Source organism: Talpa occidentalis, unplaced genomic scaffold, assembly GCF_014898055.3.
Source record: "Talpa occidentalis isolate TD23 unplaced genomic scaffold, MPIMG_talOcc4v2.1 talOcc4.3, whole genome shotgun sequence".
In the NCBI taxonomy this organism is placed as follows: domain Eukaryota; kingdom Metazoa; phylum Chordata; class Mammalia; order Eulipotyphla; family Talpidae; genus Talpa; species Talpa occidentalis.
The window spans coordinates 84,172,495-84,194,449 of NW_023603184.1; the positions used below are offsets into that span (position 1 = coordinate 84,172,495).

The 21,955-nt window shown below is 38.5% G+C and overlaps 1 protein-coding gene and 1 long non-coding RNA gene across 3 annotated transcripts in view; one reads left to right on the forward strand and one right to left on the reverse strand.

Annotated features, from left to right (window-relative positions):
* LYPD6B (LY6/PLAUR domain containing 6B) overlaps positions 1–21,809 on the forward strand; it is a 162,142-nt gene extending 140,333 nt beyond the window's left edge. Inside the window, exons 3-7 of one of the 2 annotated variants that reach the window (XM_037523313.2) lie at positions 2,340–2,396; positions 12,691–12,841; positions 15,192–15,290; positions 19,412–19,542; positions 19,767–20,017. In XM_037523313.2, the coding sequence (XP_037379210.1) occupies positions 12,727–12,841; positions 15,192–15,290; positions 19,412–19,542; positions 19,767–19,937 (516 nt within the window). In that variant the 5' untranslated portion in view covers positions 2,340–2,396; positions 12,691–12,726 and the 3' untranslated portion in view covers positions 19,938–20,017. Of the gene's footprint in view, positions 1–2,339; positions 2,397–12,690; positions 12,842–15,191; positions 15,291–19,411; positions 19,543–19,766; positions 20,018–20,849 lie in introns of those variants that run through there. The other variant, XM_037523314.2, reaches the window with a different exon arrangement.
* Positions 1–21,955, reverse strand: part of LOC129146630 (uncharacterized) — a 116,687-nt gene that overhangs the window by 435 nt on the left and 94,297 nt on the right. The window contains exon 3 of the long non-coding RNA XR_008553555.1: positions 1,917–2,083. This is a non-coding gene — a long non-coding RNA (uncharacterized LOC129146630). The remainder of the gene's footprint in view (positions 1–1,916; positions 2,084–21,955) is intronic.

A 21,955-nucleotide genomic window follows, 5' to 3' on the forward strand; every position in this document is an offset into this window, starting at 1 on the left:
ATAAATTGAAAATATTCTCCTCAGGTTGTTCCTTATTTCTTGACTTTGCTTATGGTGAACTTGTAGAAGTTATTGTTAATATAATTGATAATCAAATATTTTGGGTTCTAAATTATAGTTAGAAGATCTTAACTTCAGGGTAATCACCCATATTTTTTTCTAGAACTTAAAAATTGTTTTATTATGGGAAATGTTAGGTACACATAAGTGAGAGATAATAGTAAAAGGTAGCACATGTACCCAATAGCCAGCTTTAATAATTTGTAAGAGTTTGCCAATCTTACCTATTCATTTGAGAATATTTAAAGCAAAGCCTAGATATCATTAATTTCTTTATAAGTATATTAATATATCTATCAGTAACAAGTAAAGATATTTTAGAACATAACCTCTATAGTATTATTACACCAATAATTCCTTATGATTATCTAATACCATTCAATTGTCACATTTTCTTGTCTGGAACTTTTATGGCTTTGTCGTCTGTATGTATAGTATTGGGTGTGTATGAAGTCTTTTTTTTATTTCTGGCCATATTTGTCCCAACTCACTTTCTTAAAGTCTATCCTTAACTCATTGGTTTGAGAAGCTACTTTTACTATATAACAAATTCCCCTATGTGTCTGAGTCTGATTATATCTCATTTGTCTGTCTACTTGTATGCTACTACTGCACTATTTTAATTATTGTAGCATTAGAGTGTTCACATCTATCAGTACTAGTCATTCACCAAATGGAATAGTAACTCATTTACTCTGACTCATACTATATAAAAATAGCAGAAAATTACAGTTTACAATCCAGCCTCCTCAGATCAGGGATAGGACTAGTGATTTAGAAATCAAGGAATGGGAGTTAAATGTGTGAGAGTGAATGTGAGCCCCAAGGAAAGTGAATGAAAATAATATAAAAGCCTAAAACCATGGGTAGGTCCTCCTGTGAAGGTAGGAGAAAGTGGAGGAACCAGCAAAGGAAAAATGGCATGATTTGGTGAAGTTTGCTTCTCTCTTGGAAATAGATAATCCTGTTTCCTTTGGCAGTGGGAGAAAGGTCTAATATTTGCTGTATGTATGCTCTGGGCACATGGAGCGAGCTACAAAAGCAAGGTTCAGGTGAGGGTGTCAAGGCTGTGCCCTCATTCTGTTCTGGCCAGTTCATGGGTCTGGACAGGCAGTTACCCTGAACACCAGCTTGTGCCTCTGAAGATGAGGGTAAACTACTTTGCATCTCATAGAATTGCAAGTTACTGAATCAACCTAACAAGGGATCATGACTGGAGATTTGACAGAGATGACTTCTAATACTGAGTTGTTGTGGGAAAGACAACTAAATATCTAGCAGGAACAAATCATAATACTTCTTTTACTAGTAAAGACTCATGTGTAGACTCTGTCCATATCTTCACAGAAGCCTAGGGAATTATAAAATGGTCAAAGCCTGGGGAAAGGTCTGGATTCTGGAGTGGGTGGAGAGACTGAACCTGGATTACTGCATTATGATTTTATTCCCCTGCAGACAACCTTAATAACCTTTGGCACAACCTATAACCTCATCCCCAGTTTCCTCCTTGCAACCTGCAGATGAGCACACTGCCTTATGTCACAGGGCTATGGGGAGGATTAATTAATTTTAGATGGGAAAGTTCTTTGAAGCTGAGTCATGGGGTATAGTGAGTATCCTGATTGAAGACGGTACAGCCAGGAGTTGGGGTAACTGCAAATCTGTTTGCCTCAGTCAGGGGAATGGACTTTGCAAACTGAATGAATGGACGAAGTTGACCTTTTACCGCCATTTACTCAAAGATTACTTCTGAGTGCAAAGGGTAGAGGGAAGCCATAGACCCATGGTGGGGGGGCGGAAGGGAAGGCCAATGAGGTGATAAGCCCTGAAGCACAGGCTCTGTGCATGGTTATTACCCACTGTGTAAGGTGGTAGCCTAGACGTCATCCGTGCCATTCCCAATGAGAGATCCACATTCTGGCTTCCTCTGACTCTGGGGTCATCCGTGCTTCACTTTCCAGATGCCACCCTTACCAAATTCCAGAGCTGGTCTTTCCTCACAGATACTTCCAGTCGAGGGAATCTGTGTTCATCAAAAACAAGTAGGAAAGAGAGGAATCCCATTTTTGGCCTCTTGATTTCAGTTGTGTGATGCCACTGTTTTAAAAAGTACATTCAAGGTGTGCTTTATTTTAAGCACAGGGTGAAGGGGACTATTTTAGGAATTATCCTAGAACACTCTCTGCCAGAAAGGCATTTTATGTTCTGGAAATTGGTACAGAATATGGATGAGATCGCAATGTACATTTCAAGCTGAACAATTTTTTTTCCCCATCCAGGTGTCCTTGAGAGAATAGCAGGGAGTGGAAGAGAAGGAGGAAAGAAGATTAAGAACAGTGAGTACGATTACATTTGAGAGGGGAAGAAAAGGGTTCCTCTGGGCAAATGAGGATTCTGAGAACACTGTCCTCATAGGAAGGGTTGGGGCCGTACAGGAGTCATAATCAGAGGACAGTTCAGGGGAAGATTTTTAATTAAAGCGAGAATCCCATTGTCATGTGAAGATCTCAGGCTCCTTGGAAGACAAGATCAGAGGAATGAAACGATAGGGCAAAACATTTTCCGTGAACTTATTTAAATAAACTCAGATCTCTGTGCAGATATTTATAGGTACTATAATGCAAGATGTTATAGCCTTGAGTATACTCAAGCTTTTGTGGACCGCAGTGCTATGTTCATATCAATATGTATTTTTTTTCTCAGCTTTTAAATTGAAGTTCAGTATCTTGCCTGTCTCCACTTAATGGTATTCTTCAATGATGGTAGGGCCAAAACCCCCCTGAATTTTGGTAGGCTTGTGGTATTTTCATGTGATTATAAAATATCCTTCTGTTACATTTGACTTCTGGGGAAAATTTTTTCATTTTTTTTCTAAAGTCTTCATTCTTACCTTGATTGTTTTATGGCATACATCCATTTGTTGGTTTCCTATAAACCAAGAGTAGCAATTCTATTACTTTGCTATTTATTCACTACGGCTATTGCTATAATAGCCTCTGCTGTAACAAGCCATGCCCTTTGGTCCTGAGTGGCACTTTTCCCGGTGTCTTGAGATTGAAAGCTCAGGGTCATGGCAGGAACCAAGCGGTATCATTTGTCTGTTTACTAGTTCTGTAAGTGTTTGTTTACAATGATGGGGGCTAGTCAGGGAAGTCAGCAAGCAAAAGTACTAGGCTCCCGAGATAGCAACAGGGAAGAGCCATTTCTATCCCCCATGCTTAAGGACAAGAGGAGACCCGGAGATGGTAGCTGTGGAGTCAGCTGCCTGATAGGAGCTGAAGGATTTGATGACAACTGGGCAGGGGATAAGTCAGGGAACCCTGTCTTCCAGATCCTTCTGTTAGCCAAATTGAACTGGAAGCCAGTAGAAAAGGGAACTAAGTAGTCTTTATAGCTCAAGTCCCTAGGGCACAGAAGAACAGAGGGGTAGAGCTGAAAGCCCTGCAGGGTTCACTTCCCCTTCACCTGACCAGGAAGACAGTCTGGTTGCAGCAGATTGAAGCCTCATCGTAGTGTATGTGGGATGACATGTGAATGCATTAAGCTGTGATTGAGCAGACCTGCAGTTTCAGGAAATAGAATTCTCACCATCTCTACATGGTAAACTTGAAGTCTAAGTGAGAATGGAAATTCAGTTGGTAGAAAAGATAAAATCTTTCCCCACAAAATGCATTTTTAGTGGTAACACCTGAAAGTCTATGAGGCGTTTGGTGACTTTGCAGCTCAAATCTAGGCAGCGACTGGAACTTACTGTGCTCAACCCAGTGCTAAAGCAAGAAGGGCAGTCTTAGCTCCCCAAGCAAATCTCAGGTTTTTCCCAGGGTAAAGAGTAAACCAAGAGCTGGAGTAGACACACGAAGGCACAGCAAATGAAAATATCAGAAGTACAAGGTAATGACATAAGAGCACAGAGCCTCTGCTCTGTACAGCAAACTTTATAGGACCTACTGCATATTATTTACGAGTATAGACAAAGAATATAGATTTATCAGAAAGCAGATTAAAAAAATGCTCTACCAAGCCGAAATATTGTTCCTCATATATTCTAGAGTAGTTTTCTAAAATTGACCTGCAGAGTAATTTTACATCCTTCTCTCATTTCTACTCAGTTAATCATAGAATTTGAGGGCTGAAAATAGGTATATTGAATTTCAGCCTTAAATCTAACCAGATAGTGCATGATCTTAATAATGCTGGTTGTTAAGTAAGCCACAGAGGAACTATCAAGTCTCTATCTGTAGTTTTCTAATTGATTTAACAATTTGACAATAAAAATAGCAAGCGGCATATTCTCCTTTAATTCCCACAACTCTGAAAAATAGATATTTAATATATCTATTTTTTACAGGGAAACTACACCTCGGAGAATAGAGGGCTCAGCTAGTGGTAGTTAGAATTGGCACCCAGGTCTGGATGCCTCCAAAGACCATTCTTCCCCCATTACTAGGCAGCATTTACATTTGACTTTACCCTTGTGAGATCATGAACCAGTGCTTAAATGTAGTTTTTCATGTTGCAATTAAAACACTATTTAATGCACATAATTTTTCAGTTTCCTCCGGGAATATGAAATTATGCACATATATCTTTATATATGTACATTTCCTTCTGCTCCAAGTAGTAATAGTGACAATTTATAGAGCAAGTGACATGCTGTAATTTTGTTATATATGCAGAATGCAGAAATTTTTATTGGGATTTCTTTTATAAGCTTGTCAGCTTCCAGAGATTTCTCTGAATAATCTCTTCTGGAGTTTGCGACTGCAAAAGTCAGCATGATACTCTTTTGCCAGAACATGTGGTTTATTGCATGTTCTTTTTTAAGTATTCAGAATCAAGAATAAGGTTGGGCAAGTGGGGCTCTATAAACAAATGGCCAGTGATTTAAAACCCTAGGAAGAAGGTGATAGGACAAGTGCTTAACAACAATTCTGTGCCTCGAAACTCTTGCAATTGCAAGGTAAGTGTGTGGAGACAGAACGGGACGGCATTGATTGGTAATTGTCTCTTACCTGACTTTAAGTTAGTGCTTAAATAATTTCGTCATTAAAATATATGCATGTGTGTGTATATGTGTGGGTGTTGCCATATTGGAATATATACCAGGGATATACACACTTTATAGTGCTGCTTGTATGTCCCCTGAAACTAAATGTAGTCAGAAGTCCTGGCTACGTCCTACACACTGACCCGAAAGCTAAGTTTTCTCAGTTAAGTTCTGTCTGCTATGTGTAGGATAGTGCATCCTTGGGGTGAAACACTCCACCTCTCAACAAATGTAGAATAATGGATCCTTAGCCAGCTGTCAGACATTTCAGCCTAGATTTCTATTGAGAGCTTTGATTGGTTATTGAAAGAAATGACTTCAGTAAAGCAAGCAAGAATATAGAACATAAAAACAATGTCTTCTGTGCCCAGGCTGTGTTACCACTTATTTCATATTCATGCGGTTCTGCCAGTGAATCTCTCATGATGGCACCAAGCATCTGTCGCTTCCCTGCAGAACTTGTGTCCAGTTAGGTAAAGATACCCCTCTCTTATGAAAAAGCCAAGGATCTCTTTCACTTGCCTATCTGACAGCAGAAATATCTCCACTGAATTACCATTTAATGTCATGGCTTGGCTTTTTTAAAGAAATTAGTCAAATGAAGGAATCATCTGGAGCTCTTTGAAACAAATTTGTCATTATCCATATGTTTGGTGCTCTTTATGACAACAAAATGGGGCAGAGTTTCCTTTTGTCAAATGATGAGATTGTTGTGTCCCTCATGTATCTCCCTTAGCTACTAGCAAGCACAGAGTGACACACAGCAGAGGAACCCCCTTCACCTAAAACTTTAGGAGCTCCTCTCAATTACTCCCTTTGAGTTTCATGCATAAGTGACTTAACATTAAGTCCCCTTAAAAATAAATTATGGACACAAGTTGGTAAAAATTGTCCCATCTCTGAAGGATACTCAAATTTAATCCAAATATTTAAATAAAACATGACAGACCCAACTTGATTTTTTTTTTAAAGGAGCCCAATTCCCATTTGTAAATATGTAAACTTTTCAGTCTTATTCATGGGGAGTTCTTACCATCTTATTCTTCCAGTCATGAAAACCTTCTAAAAAAATGTAAAATCAAATCATTGACAAAAAGGAAGCTCAAAAGCCATTGCTTTGGAATTGTCTTTTTGCTTTTCCTTAAAGAATGGAGTCACATTTAAGAAGTTGTCTTTACAAACCTATAAAACTTACCATTGACATGAAGGATCCATGAGGGGTGGAGACAGAGTACAAGGCAATATGCTGATTGACTATGAGTGCTCTGAATGTGGGAGACCTCACATGAGGGGAGAAATCATGTATTGTCAATTTTTAAAAAGATGTCTTTAAAATTGACTATTTCACCAACCAAATTACATCTATTGAACCTCTATTCAGGATTAGATTTAAAATTTATTTTCATAATGTAATTATTTTAACATTTGTACTCCTTTTTTTTTTATTATGTTGCATATAGAAAAACTTTCTTTAGCTGTAAAATGTATGGCTTTACCCCTAGAAATAAGCTACTAATTTCTGTGCACTTTTGACTTGATGAGATTTTATGCTTATGTTCTTTAAACAGAGCAGGAATACTGTACTACACTTATGACCTTATGGTGTAGGGAACTCATTTATATTCTTCTAATATTTTGATATTTATGGAAGTGAAGGGAAACTGGGCAATTATTCATTCCAGCTTCTCCTGCTTGGGTTGCAATAGAGAGAATTTCTAAATCTTAAGAAATTAGAACATAGAACTCAACAGGGTATCGATTGTGTCCAGTTTGCATGGAATGGAACAATTCTGTCCCTGATCCGTTCCCTTCTAATGATGTCTGAAGAAGCAGGGAGAGAAGCACCCAGTATTTCTTGAATGCCATCTAAGTAAAAGGTGCTTTCATCTATATAATTACACATTTGTGTCAGTCTATAAACAACTTACCTACATGATTCAAAGTCTCATATTTTTATTGGCAAATGAGAAAATTTTTTAATTCAAATTTATTGTCCACACCTATCACCAAGGCACCCATAGTTCTCCATCATAGCCCATCAGTGCCTCCTCTAACCCCCAGTCTTAATGCTATAGTCATAATTCTAAGATTTTAGTTTGAGACAATACTTCTTAACTTTGATCACCTGGTGAGTAAATATAAACCAGAATTTATAACTTGAATCTAAAGCCTATTTTCCTCCCCTCAAAATTAATTGTATCAGCTCTTGGCACACCTCCCCAGTGCTCACATTTACTTTTCTGAGTCTCGTATTCTCTGTGTGCTTAGCCCAGTACCTGGAATAAATGCATGACATATAGTCATGCTACTCTCAAGAGTTGAACAAACTAATGACATGAAGTCACTATTTTTCCTTATTGAATGTTGACATTCCATGGAGATTTTGCATTTCCAAATGAAGATAATGGATTGAGTATAGGCTAAGCTTCTCTTTCTTGTACTTTGTGTCAGGTACATAGAAAGGCTAGTTTAAATATTTTTAAAATATAGAATTAAGGAAATCCATATTTAAAGTTGAGGAGGAGGAAAAGACTCTTCATGTACCAGAAATAGACATTAACAGAGAAGGTGGTAGCAGAAGCCTCACTGTGCTGGATTTCAATGACCAGGCAAGGTTAGCAACTGAAACTGCAGTTCCCCCGCAAGGAAGGGAGGTAGGCAGAGTCTTGGCATAAGTCCCATGAACACTTCTCCTGAATTTAATGAGAACCATTGGTCAGCCTGGCTCTAAGAGCCAGAAGCAAGTAGCACCGCCCTTCTCGTGGAGGATAAAGTTACATTTATTCCATTCTCAGTGAAATTTCAGCACTCATTTTGACTTTCTACTTTGCCTTCTATTCTTTTTACAAGAGAAGCCATGGCTATTAAAGTTTGTCATTAAAGTGTCTTACTACGGGGTAAGTGATGCTTTTAGGAAGGTGTGAATGTGAGTGTTGATAGGCATGTTGGACTTAGTAGAGCTGCTTCCCTTAAATTATCTATTTCATTTGTTTTATTGGTAGTTGAAGTTGGCCTTGGACTTGCTGATTCATTTTTAGCAGTTGTGTAAGAAGTGCCAGTATTTGTCACTTCTCTTTGGTCTCTTTTCAAATCTCCTTTTGAGTCTATCATTTATCATCTTTGGACATCCTGCCAACTCCGTATTGCCTGCAACCTTTGTCTTCCTTGCTAAGAAAGGTGCTCTTTATAGGTCAGAGCTAAAGATGATTGTTTTGCCAAAGGTATTTTTTGAGAGCGTGTACCATGCCTTAAACGTGGTGTATATATAACATTTGGGAATATATATATATATAAAGGTTTTTTGCCTACCTCAAAAGTTAATTATGATGTCAAGGAGGTGCCATTTCTTAAGGGCCCCCTCTAATTTCCATATTTTCTGCAGGGGTGTAAAGTATCAAATAGAGGGTGAGATGTTTATCAAGGCCAGGATCTGAAGAAGTCATGCTTCTGGACCAAGTGCTCTTTTTCTGTGGGCAGCAGTGGTCCAGAGGCTCATGTGAGGTTTCCTAAATTTACAAACCTGGCTAGTCATCATTTCCTGGAATGCCTGGGAGTTGCTCATCCTGTTGGATCCCAAGCATGTGCCTTCCAGTAATCCCGTCCTTTGGCAAAGAAGCACAATGCATTGTGGGACAATGATTAATATATTTTCCCAAGAGAGGACTCAAAATACAGGGAAGACTAGCACCATAGTTGAAGGGTTTACTCCCTGCAAAAGGTGGATGAAGAGATTGAGCTCTGGTTGGGGAGGACTATTTTGCACTACCCTTATGTGTCTGGTCCACAGTGCTCAAAATATAACATATATGTGGAATTTTCTTAGTCATATGAGAACATCTAAGTCTCAAGAGGCTCTGAAATAGCATCCAGCCATTCTTCATCATGATGTGGGGCTCAGGGAATACTCTACCCAGGGAACAATATAGACAAACATTTTTGCAGATACCGTAAGAATCTCTCAGGTGACCCATGCCCCATCTGTGAGGGCCTTGAAGAAACCAGAATGCTTTAGTCTAACACAAAGATTTTTTTTCCCCTCTGGAGAACATAAAACTCCACTGTAAACTTGTTCTGCAACAAAGACCGCAGTAAGAGCCTACTCAGCAATGTCTCAGCAGATAATTTTTAGTTCAGAGTCTCCGTGAAATGATTCTAAATGTAAAACGACTTTCAGATACTATAGTTAGTCATTTGCTTTTTCATTTACCCTAATGTGTTTTGGTTGTGAAAAATAAAACGGTCATGTTAACACAAACCTATATCCTGAAAAATAGATAAAGATAAATATAGGTGCTTGGAGGAAAAGGAGTACATGGTAATAGATTATAAATCATGCTAAGGAAAATGAGACATTTTTATTTTGTGCTTTCCTCATTTGACAGGTAAAATCTCTGCAGTTTTGGAGAATTTTGATAGAATAAGCCTATGCTGTTTAGGTTAAAGTGGAAATGAAAATACATCTAATCCAAATGGAAGCAGTATTCTGTTGGTTGACTTTTCACCAGTTTTCAGTTTAGTAGGCTAGAACAAGCTGGGGACTGTATTGAGGGGATACCACAGGCAGCATACTAGGATCCTTATACATGTTGTAAGCCTCACTTTGCTCAGTTTCCGATGGCAGTGATTCTAGATTCCCTATAGTGCTTTTGTGAGGAGTGGAGAAACCACGTGTCATCCGTGGGTGTGTTATGCCCTCCCTCATTTTCATTTATTCATTCAGAGAAATCTTTGTGATGCTTACAGAACTCTCTCTTCCTTCTATATTCTAGGAGCTTGAAATTATTGAGAGCTTGAAAATATTGAGAAAGCATCCTGGTCATTTTTCAAAATTAGATCACCTAAAATGAAATGATTTTGATTTTGCTAAAGCCAAATCCCCTCAGCTGCAAGCTCCAGCCATACTGTTTTGAGTTCTTAGTTCTCTCAACAAGTTACTCTTCTACCCACTATAGGAACTTGGTTTCTTATCGTTTAGTTCACCTGCTCAAATACCATCTACTTAGACAGCTGGTCCACATCTTTGTCAAACAGCTCCTCCTTGTTAACATGCTGTTTCCTTATTGATTTTCCTTCATGGAATTTCTGACTACCTAAAATTATGTTTTTTCCATATTTATTTCTTGTCTTCTCCCTCTGAAATATTAACTGTATGAGAATGAAGATGTTGGGGATCAAGTGATAAAATGTATCAAGAATGGCATGTTCGATGAATGAATGGCCTATTTGTCTGACTCAGAAGATGATGAAAACTCAGGGGTTTTGATAAACTGGGATTTGTTAATAATTCTCAATGCTTACTAAGAATTAGCAAAATGCCAGACATATAGCTAATTAGATAGGAGTAATACATGTAAAGCACCTAAGCTACTTCTTCACTTTACAAGACAACTAGATATTTGTCTGCATTATGAAATGATCACAAGAAATCTACTTACCTCCAGGTACTATTTTATAGATGTGAAAGGAAGGTTAAGGAAGGTCACAGATCACACAGGGCTACACAGACAGTCAGTATAGAAGCAGGTATTTGGACAAATGCTTTTTACAGTTTGAAGGAAAGCTTTAGCCATGTGCTCCCCACTCTGCTGAATACTTCATGCCTGGTGTCACTTTCCCTGTTCTACAGAGGGAAACAAACATGAAAAGCTCAATCAACTTGTGTAAGGTCTCATAGTTACCTAGTGATAGAATGGGGACTTGAATGTAGATAAGATGAAACCTATAATCTTAGACATCATCTCCTTAGTATAAGAACTTGCTATTGGAACAGGCATTTTTGAGGTTTGTGAAAGGGATAGCCCTTCTCTATACCAGCGAAGACCCATCCATTGCTAGGCTACCAATTCATAATGAATAGTTCAATTCAGAAAAAATTAATAGAAGCAGAATTTCTAACCATTTGTCTGGAACGAGCACCAGTTGGCCAATGTGCATTTCTTGAGAAAGCACCTAAGAATGCAATTTAGATATCTGATAACTGAAAGGTTGATTTGGGTATGTAAAATTAACAGACAATTATGGTAATACCTATTTATATATTACTAGATATGATTCCATTCTGAGCTGCAATGCAGAGTGTAAAGTTTAGCACTTTTGTTCTGTGAAACCACAGGCTTTCCTTTTACACAGAACTTTTTAGGGACTCAGTTCTCTCAGTGGTATAAGTCACCTATAGGGAATAGTGGATACTGTAGCTACCTTTTGCCTGCTATTTCATTCCATCTCCCTGTTTGGTATTATTAGCTACACATGTTAAACCAATGTAGTCACAACCTAAGAGGGAAGGAAACCTGTGCATCATTGTCCTGTTTTTCCACACAATATCCATGTGAAGGACCATGCTTGCATGCCCAGAGATTCAAATTGTGTTCGGAAAAACTCCCTAAACTCCAAGACCAGTTGGTTCAGCAAAAAGAAAATGACTGCCACCAACATCATTGCATTCTAAGATGCCAACATTTCACAGAACTTGTATTACAAACACTCACACATACAACCCTGTGTGATCCTGCCTGTGCCTGTGTTTGATGCTCACAATTAACCAGATGTGTGGGCAGGGTGGGTGTTATTAAGCCACTTTAGAGGGGAGGAAATTGAGGGTAATAGGGTTTAAAGAGCTTGCCCAAGGTCAGGCAGCTAGTAAATAGCAGAGCCAGCATTTGAACCAAAGCCTTGGGACTCCAAGTTATATAGATTTTCTGCTGCCCCACATCTCCCCCTTGTCAAAGAGAACCTGTCAGTAGTGATATTATAGATTCTGAGCATCTTCTCTGAAGATTTCCTTACTAAGGTTTGCCTCTGGAAGCTGGGACTTAAGATGTAACATATCTTAGTGCCAAGGGTACATCAGCTGTAGCATTTGATGTCAGCCCTGCTACTTTAAACCTGTGGAAGCAGTGAGTGGTATTTGTAAGCCAGGACTAACATTGTAAGGTTTTCAGCTTCTCAAATGACTTTCATTCTGTGTCCTCTAGAGCCTTTTGGCAGCTTCTTGCAAGAATATCAGAGAGAGAGAGAGAGGTGGGGATGGCATTTCACAACACTTCTTTCCCTTAATGTGTGTGCTCTGGGATACAGCAGAAATTTCATTTCTCAAACTCGTCCTTTTACCCACTGTCCCTCCCACGGCTCAACTTTTGTTTTTTTTCTATGTTTTGAAAGAGTCGCAAAATTTATCAAACCTAAGTGTTTACTCAGGGAATGGAATTGACAGATAAGTAGCTCAGTGACTTCAGCTGAACATGCCTAGAATCACGGTTAAGAGATCAAGTGATTCAGTACAAAGTAAAGCCTTAGGCAGTGGCGGAATGGGGTGTAGCCAGGCCAGAAACGACTGCTTGTTTTTCTAGAACCCTAAAGACTTCTAAAAACCCAACTGACTTGTGCAGAGACCTGACCTGTAGAAGGCAATAACTGCCTAATTATCTGATTGGGAAGAATGCTGTTTGCACACAGGTCCCGACCTTACAAACCAATAGATGGTGGAATATATTCAAATAACTAAACTTCCCAAGTAGAAGCAACACATATGCCAATTGATATAGATAATGCAAATCAACTCCACCACTTTTTTTTCATTGTAGATACATGAGTTTTGGACTTTCCATCCCAGGGTCAGGATGCTGCCCCTCTGTCATGCCCTAGCGGTAGCTGTTCTCCAGGTCTTTATCTTCTCAGAAAACTGGGCATTTGCCAAGAACATCAACTTCTATAATGTGAGGCCGCCTCTTGACCGTAAGTAGTGGTTGCCACTCTAGTTCATGACCCTGGGGCCAGAGGAAACATTCCGTTTATAACTACACTAAGACAAATTTTTGCCATTTGTTTAAGGTGGCTTAAATTTCTGCTAAATTCTCAATAGGGTCCTTTAACAATCTTTCGAGCACTGTCCCTCAGTATGATTTAGCAGAGGAGAGTTAGTATTACTGATCTCATTGGAGAAGGATATTATTGACTAGAAAGTTTCTGCATCAATCATGTATTCTTTCAAATGGGCACTAGCAATTTGGAAATGGATTAGTATGTTCAAATTTGGAGGGAAGTGCTGTTTGGGTTTTCATTAATATTCGGCACAGTCACTATTGCAAAGGCTATATGAAACTCAGCTTTTCTCTAATAATTTTAAGAAACAATATATAATCTGTAGGCTAATATAAATGTTATATACATATTAAATCTCCCCTTCTTCCTCTTCAGACAAGTATCTTCTTTGAGATACTTTATTAGACAAAGTGTTGGGTGAAAATTGTTGGATATAAATAAATGTGAACCCCTATATTTCCCACACCTGTAAGGATGTGGAACATGAGAAAAGCCTTCACAGCTCCATATTCCTAGGTCCTTCTCCTGAAGCTCAGTATTCAGGAGGGAGGGATGCAGAGTATTTTTTTCTCCGCTTCCCTCCCCCTCTTTTTTAGAGCAGCTTTCCTGACTATTGATGCACAGCCAGGTTTGGGAGGCACTGTTTCCTCTCCTCCTAAAGGAGGTGTGTGTGCACGAACACCACATACATAGAACCATCACTGACACATTCTGGGATTGGTAATGACTATATACTAATAGCTTAATGGCATGGCATGGCCATAGTTTTCATAAAACCCAAATTGTTGACAAATTTGAATTTTTTAAGCTTAATATATTTTTATGAGAAAGAAAATAAGAGCTAATTACAAATAATTTTTATTTTTTTCCTAAATATGTGTTTAAGGATGTGATATGTTGATATCACACAAATTTAAATTTGCAACAAGTTTTTCTCCCTTTACTCTACATTTTGAATATTTTTCCATGTCTTTGAAAGTATTTTAATGCCTTATTGCTATTTGAGCCAATTCCCCATACTTTATATTAGTCACACACACACAAACTAAAATTGTTAATGCCTCATTGAAAGTCTTTTAAAATGCCATTTTCCTCTTCAGTTGGCTAGTGACCTTAAAATACATTCTTGGAATTACAATTACTAAATCAAAAAGGGTGTGCCAATTTATATTTAACTTCTTATCCACCAACATTGAGTATTAGTATTTCTTTTAAACTGTACTGGTTTAACAAGTAAATGGATTTTCATTATTTTTTCCTACCTAATATACTTATGTGTAGGTAAAACTGCAATATATTTGCAATACATCTTCCCTATATCTGAAATATCCACTCCTGTGTTATTTGCCCTAACTATAGGATTGTTTGGGGTTCACTTTGATTTTTGTTTACTTTGTTACAAAATGGGAGAACTGAGTTCTACAAAAGGCTTTATATATAGCCTAATCTATAGAGAAATGTTAAATTTATTATTCTTTGACTTCTTGCCCATTAAAGTAACAAGGTAAATGTCTAATGAAAAGGAATACAAAAAGAACATACTATTTATTCCAGACTGCCAACAACTCATAATTCCTTCTCTCCGTAACAATGGCCTGAGCATTAAGGGCCCAAGAATTACTCTTTCTTATATTAGATGTTAGATTCCTGGTTGAGGTCTAATTTTATGATAATTGACATAGCAAATGAGATTATTTACTTGAGGTTAAATATAGCTGTTAATGGAAGTGCCTGTGGATGGGAACCAGCATAATTTGAGGTGCCAGGGACTCTACCAGGTATATTTTTTTTTTGCAACTCCCTCTTATTCTTTACTATATACCTCTATTGTAAGTATTATTGTTTCTTAGAAGTTAAGAATCACACAGCCTATGAGTAGAAAGGACAGAATCCAAGTTTAGGTTATTTGACGCCAGTTATTTCCAGGGACAACACTACAGCAAATTGTTGATTCCAATACTGCCACAACCTTTGCCTAACATGTGCATTTTAATAGAAAATAACATGCATTGAATATTAGTATTGAAAGTGGCCTAAGGAATCATTTTCATTATTCTGAAGTAGATATTTATAGATGAAATACTTGAAAGAAAGAAAATGCCTCAAAGTCTGGAGTTAGTCCAGATTGCTAGCAAAAGAAATTATAAGGATGATGACTTGTAAATTTTGCTTGATCTATAAAAGTGGCTATAATTTGTGCCATATTTGATGTTTGAAATGTCTTTTTTAACCTTACTGTTTTGTTTTGCATTTTTCTTTAAAGCTACACCATTTCCAAATAGCTTCAAATGTTTTACCTGTGAAAATGCAGGGGATAATTATAACTGCAACCGATGGGCAGAAGACAAATGGTGTCCACAAAGTAAGTGTGTTGACTTTGAAAGATCTATGTAATCTCACCTCATTTGGGTCTCTCTTGACCAGCCCTGAGTGGAGGCATCTTATGCTAATCCCGATTACAAATCAATGAGCTGAACATGTTCTGAAGAAATTAGATTTTTAAAAGACTATCCAGACATCAGACATTTGGAAAATGTTTGTTGACAGAATGAATGGATGCTTTGATCAGAGAGGATTTCCCTAACTACCTAAAGAATATACATTTGTTTTGATCATTTTGGTGTAAATGCAAGCCAGCCATGTGGTGATTTGGAAGTAGAGCAGGGCAGGAAAAGAGTTGTGTAAAAATACCTAGCCTCTTTAATGAACAGGAACATGGCCAGCTGGTGAGAGATGGAGAAAGGATCTGAAGGAAATAAGGACCAAGACATATAGGCTCTACTTTTTCTGATAGTTTCAATTTCACTGTAAATATGATGGGAAAGCAGAAGGGTGTTTTCAATTAGGGAGTCTGAGCTGCTAGTTGTGTTCTGTAATAATAGTTGCTGTGTGGAGAAAGCATAGTTGCAGGAACAGAAGAAGAGGGTAACTAGGGAGATTTTTCATTGTCTTCAAGCAGAAGACGGAAACTTAAACTAGGTGGTAGAAATAGAATGGGTGAGGAGATGAATAATTTAACATATACAAACTTGGAAGTAAAGCAGAAATGATGTACTGCTGGATGATTTAGAATTAAACTCTAAAGCTATAAGAAGATCAGGCTAGTCAGACTTTAGGATGCACTGTTTTTTAGGTTTTCAAATGTAAAAAGCAAAGAAAAAAAAAACTTTTCCATAGTTAGTTTACCCTGTTTGGGAAACTTTTGTATCACATAATATCTAGCAATGAAGTAATCCTCCTCAAGTTCTACAAAATTCATTTTGAGTTGCATCACCCTGGTACCAAAACCAGACAAGGACACCACCAAAATTAAAACTACATGCCAATATCCCTGATGAATGTAAATGCAAAAACTCTCACCCAAATATTAGCAAACCAAATTCAGTAACGCATAAAAAAGATCATACATCATGATCAAGTGCGAGAATCAATGAGATAGTTCTCCCAACACACCTTCAAAGGATGGACACAAATCATATGATTATCTCAACAGAAAAAAACATTAAAAGCCATATATATAAGCCGGTAGCCAACATTACAAACAATGGTGAAAAGCTGAGCACCTTTTCTCTAGGATCAGGAACAGGATGCCACTCTTACCACTTGCACTCAACACAATACTGGAAGTTCTAGTTAGAGTATTAGGTAAGAAAATGAAAAAAAGTGTGTCCAAGTTAGAAAAAAATATATGAAACAGTATTGCAGATGACAGGATTCCCTATTCAGAAAGAACTACCCACCCCTGCCCTCGGGGGGGGGGGGTGGTAAAAAAAAAACCAACAAACAGCTGTTAGAACTAATAAATTCAGGAAAGTTACAGGACACAATCAGTGTACCAAAATTAGCTGTGTTTTATGGCTATTTTTTGATTGGGTTGTTTTCTTTTTGTTAAGTTGTATGAGTTGTTTATAGCTCTTGGAAATTAGCTCCTTATCAGATCTGATATGCAAATAACTTCTCCCATTTAGTATGATGTTTTTGGTTTAATAGTAATTTCTGTCACTGTGCAATGCTTTTTAGTTGATGTAGTCCTTTATTTTTGGTTTTGTTTACCTTGTTGTTGGAGTCAAATTCCCAAAGATACCTCTGAAGCCAATGCTGGAGTGTTTTGCCTATGTTTCCATCTATGTATTTATGGTGTCAGGTCTTACATACAAGACTGATCCATTTTGGGTTACTTTTTGTATATAGTGTGAGCTAGTTCTCCCAACATTTGTTGACGAGACTTTCCTTTATTGTATATTCTTAGCTCCTTTGTTGTAGATTAACTGTCCATAGAAGTGGATTTATTTCTGGGCTCTCAATTCTATTCCTTGGTCTATGTGTCTAGTTTTATTCCAATACCATACTATTTTGATGACTATAGCTTTGTAGCAGTCTGGGTGTATGCTACCATCACTCTGTCAAAAGGTAGGGTACCCTTCTTGAACTATTTGCTTTAAATTCCCATAAAAATTGAGTGTGTTAGAACAGTAAAATGGGGTATTGAGTCCACTCACTTGTGCTTTATCTTCATGGACCATACTGTTCTTTGAATTGTACCAAAGTACTAGTCTGTGCATAATGCTACAATATGTCACACGTTAATCAAAGCCATCTTTCATGGGAACATGCCTGGGTCTTAGCATTCCATCTCTACTGAACTGTGCAAACCAATGAGTAAAACTGATTTTTCCACTACCAAGAAAATGTCAGAGATTGGAAGTGTGAGGAGAATGGACTCTTCCATGCCCACTCTGAAAGCTGGACTCAAAGCAGTCAACATGAAATGACCCTACATTCTTGCTTGCAAGACAGCACATTCTTGGCTACATCAGTCAAGCCTCAAGGATGCTAACCATCTGGAATTCTAACTGAGGGTGTAATTTCTTATTTTTCAGTTTGTCATTATTTAGGGGAGTGATAATCAACATTTCTTGGGGCAAACAGGCCGGCTGCTCTTGTTCTTTGTGGTCTCAGCTTTCCTTTTCACCTTACACTTTTTCTGTGGCCTGCTGCTGTTGTTAAGAGGGTCTCTCTGTAACCGGATATGAAAAGAATGACATTTCTTATTTTACTTACCCTGGCTTTTATTCTGACTTTCTAGGGCTGCTTTTGCATGTGTGACATTCTATATGAACCCATGCAGTTACCAGTTTTCAATTGTTATTTGTTTCAGGCATACATTAAAATGCCATTCTAAAACTTCCAGTGGTTCCCTTTCTTTCTGAATCCAGAAGTCTCCTAGGCTGGGAAAGCATGCACAGTACCATCCAGTCTAATACTAGCTCTACAGAGAGGCAGAATAGTGTTCTGCTTAAGTGCACACAGCCTAGAAAACTACCTGGGTTAGTATCCTCCCTTCCACTACTTTCTACCTGTGACTGTGGGCAAGAAACTGTGCCTCAGTTTATTTATCTGGAAAATGAGGATATTAATGACTTCATCTTAAGTCTTAAGAGAATTGAATGACTGAAAGCATGTTACAAGTACTTGACTGAAATTCTATGGGAACTCAACCTGAGGGGGTGGGGGAAAGCAAATATTGTTTAAAAAAAAAACAAGTATTTGGCTGATGATACAGACTCAATGTGTTTTGTTATTCAAAGCTCACAACTGTATGAAAATGCTGGGCACTTCTTCCTTTTAGTGAAGAGAAAACAAATGCAAAGGTTCTAATGTGGCTTGCTCACTTGTGGCAGAAGCAGTTCCTTAAGCCCACTGCTTTCCCTACTCTTCTATTACATTGTTGCTGCAATAAACTAAGAAGCACTTCATTATCTGAAACAATAGAAGAGGCAGAACTAAAGCAGAATGTACTAGAATAGTGAATGAAATCCCATTCTTGAAAGAATCCTAATTAATACAATGTGAGTGGCTAAAGCTGTGAGGATATCTCTGCATGGAAAGGAGCTAGCTATAGGGGGTTGAGTGGGCAGAGTAAAAGAGGAAGAAAAAAAATATTTTGATAAGGATAAGTCAAACAGTGGATTAGATCATGAATAAGAAGTAGATGAGTAGGAAGGCAGTCTTGGTGTGTAATTGGAAACTCCTGCTTTCCGTTTCAGTTCACATATAGCCTATTAGTATGCAAGGAACAAATGGTGACTAAGATACCAACAAGTGTTTGGACCCATTGCATTTACACGTACAGTTGTAATTTTGCTTTAGTGTTACAAGCATGTGCTTCAGAGGGAGAAACAGAGATACTGATTCTTTCATTTGAAATGAGCAGACCTACAGTTTTGATGAAAAATGTGTCCAATTTTTTCTGAGATTTAGCTAGTACCAAAAGATGGATGCCCATTTATATTCATTTTCAGAATTCACATGTGCTTCAGAAGCTGATGTGTTTTCAAAAGTGCTACCTAGAAACTTTAGATTTCAGTGCCATTACATTTCTTGCTTAAGGATCATTTGGAATTTTAGTCACTTCTGAAGTGATTGTTGAGATGTCTCTTTTGCAATGTAGAAATGAAGTTGTCTTTATTTAATTCTGCCTAGATACACAGTACTGTTTGACAGTTCATCACTTCACCAGTCATGGAAGAAGTACATCTATCACCAAAAAGTGTGCCTCCAGAAGTGAATGTCATTTTGTGGGCTGCCACCACAGCCGAGATTCTGAGCACACGGTAAGGAATGTGTGTGCAGTTACTGTTCTAGGGTTGCTAGCTAGGGATGGTTCATTCCATACCACGAAGGGGCAGGAAGGATAAGTAATGTGTTGAATACACTTATTCTTGAGGAAAGACTCCATTGCCGTGATGCAATGAAAACCAAAGAGAAATTGAAGATTTTCTGAATTTCAGCCAGAAATACTGTTACTAAAAAATGAATAATAATTCCCTTACTCCAGAGACAGACCGTAGACCTGAGACTCTGGGTGAATTGTCCGAAGGCAGCTCTGAAGGCCCAAAAGCAAACTATCCATGAGAGAATGACAGACTACAGAGCCCACCTCTATTTGTTCATGGCCAGAAATCACCAAGAACACTGTACAGGGATGCTTGAAAGAGGAAAATGGTGACACCTTCTACTAAGGAAACCCTGATGAAGTGAGAGTCTGAAAGATTAACCTCAGTTTGATATGATGAACTAGAAACATATTTTACATCAGTTGATCTTAATTTCATGAAGTTTTAGAATTTGATTTAGCCAGTATGTATAGAAAATGTTTCTGACACCAGTGGCTTTTAGGTCTAGCTACATATGATAACCACTTGGGGAACTTTTACAAAAGCTAGGTGGTGGTGCCATGGGAGCACCCAAGAACATCTGAAACAGAACCTCAGGGCAGGATCTTGAGCATCAAGATCTCTATTTTTTAAGGATCCCCCAGGTAGAAACAACGACTCAGACACTTTCCTAACCACCCTGGCAGCCCCTGTTGATGGCTAGGTGTGCCAAGCTGAGGCTCTGTGCTAAGGCAGGAGATTGCCTCCTTTGAAAACACCTTGTGCTTTGAGGGAGCAAGCCTTTTTCACTGCTCAGCAGACAATGACTAAGCCATAGCTGCTATGATGATCAGAATTGGGTGTTAGCATCGACAGTGGAGACTTATTATCCCCAAACAAACACGTAGTGTTGAGAAAGAAAAATCAATGACCAATCCCAAAGCTTCCTAGCTTTTGTTTTTGTTTCAATGTGTTCCCTTACAAACCTTTAAAAGATGTGTTGACTCCATCAAGGGGTCCTATTCAGTTTCCCTTCCTCTTCACTGATACTTGGGTTGACACAGATAAATCACATTTAAGGTGAAAAGACTCTCAAGATGGTCCTCACTTGCAGGTCAGTAAGGGGAAGGGTATGGGCAACTCAGATTGGAAAATCAACTAATTCTGCCTGGCATCAGAACACAAGGAGCCTCTCTTTTTAAATTCTTTGTCTCACTGTTCTCCCTATTATTCACTCTCTATCCCCTCTCTTCCTTTTGTAACAGGAGTGTAGGTCTTGCTGTGAAGGAATGATCTGCAATGTGGAGTTACCCACCAACCACACTAATGCTGTCTTCGCCATAATGCACACTCAGAGGACGTCTGGCAGTGGTGCCCTCACACTCTCCCTAAGGTTGCTTGCCGGCGTCTCCATGCTCCTGTGGCTATGACAGCGTTTCTAGGCAAGGCAGAGACCAGTCCTATGAAGCACAAGCTAAAAACTGTGTGAACAATGAACTTCTGAGTGAAGATGTATCTTGCACATGGTGAAGCGTGCACATTGGACCCCACAGCAAAGAGCCAGTTGTTTGCACAGCAAAAATGCTCTGCATGAGGCCACAAGATTGAGGAAGGGGATTTGGCAGGCTGACGAGATTATCTGGCACCAGTTTCCCATTCAAATGGGCTGCACTTTGTTACTTCCACAGGAGGGGTCCAACGGCATCTATGAGGGGCGATTGCAATAGCCTAGCTGTCCCTGCCTGACCAGGACTTTAGCTGGAAGGACTCCCTGACCTCACTGAGTGTCTGAGATCTAATCTTTTACCCAATGAGAAACCAGCTTCCCCACCAACCAGATAATCCATGGGAAAGACAGCTATAGGAAGAAAATTCCTGTTGAACCAATATGAAATCCACTTGCTGATTGTAGGGAGAAATAAAGCTTTTAAATTATATAATTAAGACACATGCTTGTTTGTTTCAGAGCTCAGAACACATTTCCAGTGTCATAAAGGAGGTCACTAAAGTTTTGTGGGTGATATATTCTGGCTTAAAGTATAAACTTCATGCCAAGGTAACTTAGATTTTTTTCTCTGGGGGGAAGTACACTAAACTGGAGAAGAAAAACATGGCCAGTGTTGGTGACCAGAAGGCCTAGTGTACAATGCCTAACTTTTGAGTTCTCCCAGTGAAAGTCTTAGGCACTGTAAGGACTCCAATATAAGGTGTCTCCAATATAATTTAAAAATGAGAATAAAACAGTAAATTCAACTAGAATATAGTACATGAATTTTTTTTTAAAGTCCATTGCATTAGGGACCTGGAATGCCAAGTGTCACAGGCCTCAGACTAATTTGCCTCAGTGAGCAGCAAAATGAAAAATACTTTG